This window comes from Nematolebias whitei, chromosome 1, assembly GCF_014905685.2.
Source record: "Nematolebias whitei isolate Nwh7 chromosome 1, NemWhi1, whole genome shotgun sequence".
Classification (NCBI taxonomy): Eukaryota; Metazoa; Chordata; class Actinopteri; order Cyprinodontiformes; family Rivulidae; genus Nematolebias; species Nematolebias whitei.
In genome coordinates, this window is record NC_056498.1 from 33526947 (window position 1) to 33534136 (window position 7190).

The 7190-nt window shown below is 39.8% G+C and overlaps 1 protein-coding gene and 1 non-coding gene across 2 annotated transcripts in view; one reads left to right on the top strand and one right to left on the bottom strand.

The window, feature by feature from the left end:
• Positions 1 to 307: 307 nt before the first annotated feature.
• On the bottom strand, positions 308 to 381 carry trnai-aau. The gene has a single exon. It is a non-coding gene; the product is annotated as a tRNA-Ile (tRNA).
• A 389-nt stretch (positions 382 to 770) lies between these two features.
• larp7 (La ribonucleoprotein 7, transcriptional regulator) overlaps positions 771 to 7190 on the top strand; it is an 11902-nt gene continuing 5482 nt past the window's right edge. The window contains exons 1-7 of the mRNA XM_037683840.1: positions 771 to 878; positions 1429 to 1625; positions 1701 to 1801; positions 1909 to 1992; positions 3737 to 3901; positions 3985 to 4087; positions 4173 to 4460. Of these exons, the coding sequence (XP_037539768.1) occupies positions 1430 to 1625; positions 1701 to 1801; positions 1909 to 1992; positions 3737 to 3901; positions 3985 to 4087; positions 4173 to 4460 (937 nt within the window). The 5' untranslated portion in view covers positions 771 to 878; position 1429. The remainder of the gene's footprint in view (positions 879 to 1428; positions 1626 to 1700; positions 1802 to 1908; positions 1993 to 3736; positions 3902 to 3984; positions 4088 to 4172; positions 4461 to 7190) is intronic.

The window sequence follows — 7190 nt, forward strand, 5'->3', positions numbered from 1 at the left end:
TATGTATGTGAATGTTCCTGTAAAGTGCCCTGAGACAACTTTGTTGTGATTTGGCGCTACATAAATAAACTGAATTGAATTGAAACAAGAGGATCTGAATAGTTATGGAGAATAATATATTTAAAAAGTTTGGATTATTTTGGATGGATGGATAGATAGATTTCATGACATAATCAAAAAGAAGCAAATTTGGAAAGACAATATGCACATACACATCTGATCATATAATATGTACATGTGTACATTACAACAAAAATAAAGTAAGAAAAAAAACATTTTAAAGCAAGTTAATATTGTAAAAAGTAGTTGGCCCGTACGGGGATCGAACCCGCGACCTTGGCGTTATTAGCACCACGCTCTAACCAACTGAGCTAACCGGCCAGTTGTTTCAACAGAATCTGCTTATTTTCTTATCAATAGGACAGTGGCTGGGTATAATGGTGATATTAATAACGCTATAAAAAGAGGTTCTTGGTATCACTATTAAATGATGTACTGTATTATTTATTTAATTTGTATACTTATGAAACATACTCCCATAGAAATGTTTTTATTCGTTTGGATATTTTGAATGTCAGAGCATGTGTGCCGTAAGCTATGCGATGCACGTCTTTTTTCTAATGTTTGTGATTTTTTAAAATATATATTTATTTATTATTTCTACATTATCTGTCTGTATGTATCTGTTGAGCGCAAAACTATCAATAAAACTGACTGTGAGCTTTTATTTTGAAACAACGTACCGGGAATTGAATCGAACGCATGACGTATAAACTCTGCGACGCCGCCAGACGGTCTGCTCCGATGTCTGCAAGTTGAGTCTAATGATATTTTTGTACTTGTGGAAATAGTCTGGCCTTTTTAACTCCTCATATAAGGTGAGTTTATTTAAAAAAAAAAAAAAAGCTCTTTGAAAGTTAAGTGACGGTTTTACGAGTTTGGAGAAGAAAACATCAACAATCTGTCGCTATTTTAAATCATCGCTGCGCTAATTCTACTTTTACTAACCTCAAATGTTAATAAAATCAGCAAATGTTTCCGAGCTGCTGATATTAGTATTAAAAATCAGGTGAACCAGATTCAAACTGTGTTTTGCACCCAAAGTAGTAAATATATTATAATAACAGTAATAAAAAAAGTGATGGTGTGCTCATTTTCTGCTCTAATCAATGTAAATACTGTAATTCTACACTTTTATTTTAAATTAAGTTATTTACAAGTGGTTGGAATTGCATTTGGGCTGCCTATCTTATTTAATAGTTTGCTTTTTAAAATACAAAAGTTGAAGTACCTGATAAACATGACAAGTACATTTAATTTTGGTTCTTTACATGAACTAGAACATCAGATTTTACGTGAAAAACAATCAGTTTGATTTTATTTTGCTCCAATAAATGCATGTTAAAGTGTAACCTGCCCTACGTCCAGGATGACCGACTCAAAGAAGGCGGCGGGCGACGTCGCGAAACGTGGGGAAAAGGACAAGGAGTTGGAAAAAAAGAAGCGGTCCCGCGTCAAGCAGCTGCTCGGCGACATCAAGAAGCTGGTGGAGTTCTGGTTTGGAGACGTCAACCTTCACAAGGACCGTTTTCTGAAGAAGCTCATCGACGAGTCCGACAGCGGGTGTAAGAGTCGGAACGTCGACGTGTCAGACTCTTGAGTTGATGACGATGTTAAACTTCTCGTTCTTTTTGTCGTAGATGTCGACATTTCCGTGCTGACGAGCTTCAATCGGATGACAAAGTTGACGACCGACACTAAACTGATCGCCAGAGCGCTGAAAAACTCCTCTGTAGTTCAGGTGCAGCAAAGAAAACCTGTTTCCCATACGTGGTAGTGACAGCTTCACTCTGTGACTAAACTGGCTCACACTTTTGGTTGGTCACGTAATTCTGGTTTGTATTGTAGGTCAACCTCGAAGGAACTAAAGTGAGACGTAAACATCCGCTCAGCGAGCCACCGGATAACGTCGACAGTCGCACCGTTTATGTGGTAAAACCTGTTTTTCTGTTTGTGTCTAAGTTTAGTCCAGGAATCCTCGTGGACTGATGTTTGCAGATGACCGTGTGATCAGTGGTGAGAACGGGGAACAGGTGGAAGAGAACTTGGAGAGGTGGAGGTGTGCACTTGAAAGAAGAGGAATGAAAGTCAGCTGAAGTAAGACAGAGTACATGTGTGAATGAGAGGGAGGCCGGTGGAACAGTGAGGCTACAAGGAGCAGAGGTCACAAAGAGAGTCCAGGCAGGATGGAGAAAAGTTTCAGGAGTGATTTGTGACAAACGGGTCAACAAAGGTCAAAGTTTACAAGACAGTGGTGAGTCCAGATATATTGTATGGTCTGGAGACAGAGACATGGACAAAAAGACAGAACTGGAAGTAGCAGAAATGAAGATGTTGAGGTTCTTCTCAGGAGTGACAAGGATGGAGAAGATTAGGAATGAGATCATCAGAGGTACAGCACAGGTTGAACAACTGGGAGATAAAGTTAGAGAGGCCAGACTGAGATGGTTTGGACATGTCCAGAGGAGGGACAGTGGGTATACTGGTAGAAGGATGTTAGAAATGCAGCTGCCAGGAAAAAGACAAAGAGGAGATACATGGATGCAGTTAGAGACGACATGGAGGTAGATGGAGTGAGGACAGAGGGAGATGGAGGAGGACTACACGCTGTGGCAACCATTGAAGAGGGAACAGCCGAAAGAAGAAAATATAAGTAGTTTGGCATAGACCTGTCGCAATAAACAATAAATCAATTAATCGCATGATAAATAAAAATTATCGACCTCATTTTCATTTATTGGCTTTATCGTTTCTTCGTCTCTCTTTCTACTGAAGACGCTGGATGATCAAAGGCTCAACTCCGGTGCTCTTCACTGACCCCTCCCTTTCTATTTTAACCGTCCAAAATCTTGTTTATGGATTATTAGAAGAAGCTAAGCTACGAGCTAAGCTATCAGGCCGACCTTGGGGGGGGGAACGTCCGTCTTGTCGAAGCTCCAAAATTCACGGTTGAAATTCGTGCCTTTGTGTAAAAAGTTGTTTTTCTCTGCAACAAGAAGTTGAGAACTTGTTTACTGATTTTTAAAAAAAATTAAATCTTTGTGTGAAAAACGCTATGCTAAAGAGCTCAAATCACACCGAGCGTCCGCCATTTTGAGAACCGAAGAGAGACAGCCCGTGTCACGTCAAGGGGCCTCCCTCCCATTTTTCTTAAAGAGACACGCTGCTCTCTCCCTCACTATCCATCCTTCATTTCAAACAGTCTTATACTGCCATCCGGTGGTCGAAAAAAGATATTACACTCGAAACAAATTAACAAACATTTCTTCTTAAATTTGACAGTAATTACTAATTATCGTCAAAGTTGAAACAATATTATCGTTTATCGCAATAATTTCTGAGACAATTAATCGCCCAGCAAAATTTGTTATCGTGACAGGCCTAGTTTGGCATCTTGGTTTAGATCCCATTAGTCCATGATCCTGTTCCACTACAAACCACAGAGTGAAAGTAAATGGTAAATAGACTGTACTTACTGTATGTAGCCCCTTTCTATCTTATCAAGATACTCAAAGCGCTTTACACATTGATGAGAGGACCTCCGTGGACATCTATGTGCCGAGGAGTAGAGTGTCCCCATTTTTTGACAGTCCTACATTAGATGGAACAAACTGTTTACTTCCTACACAGTTGTACTTTCATTGCATCGCACTAGTTGTTTCTCTCCTTTTTAAAGGAACTTCTGCCCAAAGACGTGTCGCACAGCTGGATAGAACGAGTGTTCGCCAAATGTGGGAACGTGGTGTACGTCAGCATCCCCAGGTACCACAGCAGCGGCGACCCCAAAGGGTTCGCCTTCGTCGAGTTCGAGACAGAGGAACAAGCTCAGAAAGCCGTAGAGGTGAGAGTACTGACTGAAATACTCCGTTTTTAAGAGGTTTGTAGTGAAATAAGCCTCGTGAGACGTTTTGATCTTTGAAACAGATGCTGAACAATCCCCCCGAAGACGCTCCAAGGAAACCAGGGATTTTCCCCAAGACGTTGAACAGGAAGCCCATTCCTTTTCCAGACGACGTTCCACTGCCACGTAGGTTTAGGTTTAAAACTGTGCTGATGTGATTTTTTTTTACCCTTAAAGACCACGAGTGCAGCGTCGTTTTGTTGTTCTGTAGATGAAGAAGAGAAGAAGAAGCGAAAGAAGAAGAAAAAGAAAGAAGGCGCAGCAGCGCAGGCGCCCGTAGAAGAAGTCCAAGAAGTTGCCATGGAAGCGGAGGAGGAAAAGAAACCTGCAGCAGAGGGCGAGGTGGAGCCTTCCTGCACTGAGAAGACTTCGACTAAAGTGGAGAAGAAACGGCGGCGGTCGCAGACGGCGGACGCACTTGAAAGCAGCGTACCGTCGAAGATTAGAAAAACCAGCGCAAGTGAGTCTGAGGAGAAGGAGAAAGACGGAGCACAGATCTGTAAGTGCTTTCATACATCTAGACTTTTTATCCGGGTTCAGGGGTTTAACCTTTAGGAGTTGCAATAATAAAGCAATTATTGATTATTTGGTTTGTGAGTAAACACCCGGAGGCTGTTGATAACATGCAAATACAGATTCACTAACTGAAGGGACCGTGGCTTGTACTACACAAATAAATGCTGATTCATGTATATTTTTATGCCTAATAAAGAGTGCACAATAACAAATTACCAAAAACAAACGTTAATCTTGTGCATCCTGACCAACTGTTAGCATTGATGCTAACCTACCATTGAACATGTTAAAGGAAAGCTAACATGATTAGCATCGAGTTTATCGCTGGAAATTTAAACACAAACTAGAGAATATGCATTTTCTGCAAAAATGCAGTGTGAATGCTTACTGCTGAAGAACTTGCTGAAAACAGCTGAAAGTAGCTAAAATATGCTTGAATGTAGCTGAAAGGGACCAGCTAGCCTAAATTAACAAAAGAACTTAGCTAAAAAAAAGAAGAAGCTGAAATTAGGAGAAAATAGCTGAAAAGTAGCTGAAAAAGCAGAATGAAGCTTAAAGTAGTGGAAGTGTAAAGAGCAGAAATGAGCTAAAAAAATGTGGAATTAGCTGAAAAAACTAAAATAGGCACAAACAGCTAAATAGTAGCTGAAAAAGCTGAAACTATCAGAAAAAGACTGAAAGGAGCATAAGCTGAAATTAGCAGAAAGAAGTTAATTAGGCGGAAAGTAGCAGAAATTACCATGAAGAATATAAATTTGTATGAAAACAGCTGAAATTAGCTAAACAAAATGCTAAAAATGTAGCTAAAAAGTTAGAACAAGCTTAACTTGGCATAAGAAAGCAGAAAGAACATGTTTGCCCAATATGGCTGAAAGAAGCAGAAATGAGCACCAAAAAGTGTAAATAGAAAAAAGCAGAAAATGGCAAAGAACAGCTGAAAAGTAGCTAAAAAGGCAGAAAGAAACTTAAATTACAAGAAGGAAGTGGAGAGAGCACAGGTTTGCTGAATGAGGCTGCAAAAAGTTGAAATTATTGCAAAAATGTGGCGTTAGCTGAAAACGCTAAAATTAGCATAAAACAGCTAAATGTTAGCTGAAATGGCAGAAAAATATGAAACTTGCATAAATAAGCTGAAAGGAGCACAAAACAGCTGAAAGTAGCTGAAAACAAGTTTAAATTAGCAGAAAGAAGCTGAAGCAGAACAAAATGTGAAAGGAGCAGTAAAATGTAAACAGATTTAAAGATTTGAAGGATGTAAAATGAGCTTAATTCATTTTCTATGAGGAAAAAAGTGAGAGAAAAGGCTAAATATTTCAAAAAGCTAAAGTTGCACCAATGCCAAGCAGGATTGTCCTGAACGAGCTGAAATAATGTGAATGCTTCATAAACGTTCACACTATTAAACATTTCAAAGCCAACACTGCAGACAGTCATAACATCAGCTGTTATCTACAAATACTTCAGCATCTAAATATGAAAACACGCAGCTTTACTGTGGCATGTTTCTGTCAGAGGAAGCTACGGTAGCTCTGCTGGGACAAACGACTCTTAAAGTGGCAGCGCAGACTAACGCAACACGTTTGTGACATTTGAAATTAAGAATCATCCGTGATGCTATTTATCTTGTCACATGAAAGTATTTTATTTATTTTTTTTTTTTTTACCTGCGACGACTTAAACATTAAGAACAAATAAAAAACTTGACTGTCAACGAAGAAAAAAGCTTCAGATCAAATGCAAAAATAATTTATTTTTAGTGTTGCAAATTGAGCCACATGGAGACAATGGGCTCGAGTGATGTCACTGGGAATTCCAGCAGTATATTTAGAAAGGTAAATCCACCAGATTCACAATGATGCCAAACACTATATGACGGGATTTCCCAGCATAGAAAAATGGTTAATTTTAAAGAAAATTATAAGTGTTATAAGACGGTTATTTCTCATTACATACCTGTTAGAAAACTTTAACTTAAAGGTAGATTAGGAAGGTTATACTGCTGGGATCAGGGGAGTGTTGTCGTAGAGGTTAGAGAAGGTGGGTCTGTGATCAGAAGGTCGCCGGTTCAACTCCCCATACGGACAACATCAAAATGTTGATGGGAAGGTGAAACATCCTGCCTCCACCCTCATTCGATCCACTCTGGGCCCTTGAGCAAGGCCCTTAACCCCCACCATCTGCTCCCCCGGGCGCCATAGAAGGCAGCTCTCTGCTCCACACAGAGGGCTGTGGCAGCTCGGTGGTCTGTGGTTGCGTCAGGAAGGACATCCAACATAAAAACAACTGCCACCTTTGAGCTCGTTGGCGTCTTTATGGACTCATTTTTATACAAATCTCAACTACAGAAAACATGTTTTTCATGTTTCTTTGAACCGCAGCCTCATTTTGCTGCACGGGTCACAAAATGCATCTGCTTATAGGAAAATTTCCAACTTTTGGTCTTAAAGTCCCTTTAAATTTGTTTGACCCTCCTGCTGCCCTTACAGGTCAAAAATGACCCCTGAAGACTTCTTATTATGTCCACCAAGGATGAGCATCATTACACAAAATGAATCATTTATATATATATAAAAAAAATTGAATTCATGTTGGCTTTGAATTGGAAATCATTTAGAAACGGGGATGACATCAGAGCGTCCACTTAGCTGAACATGATGATGCATGCAGTGTAAATGTGAAACCACAGGGTTGTTGTGTTAATTGTGCTCTCCCC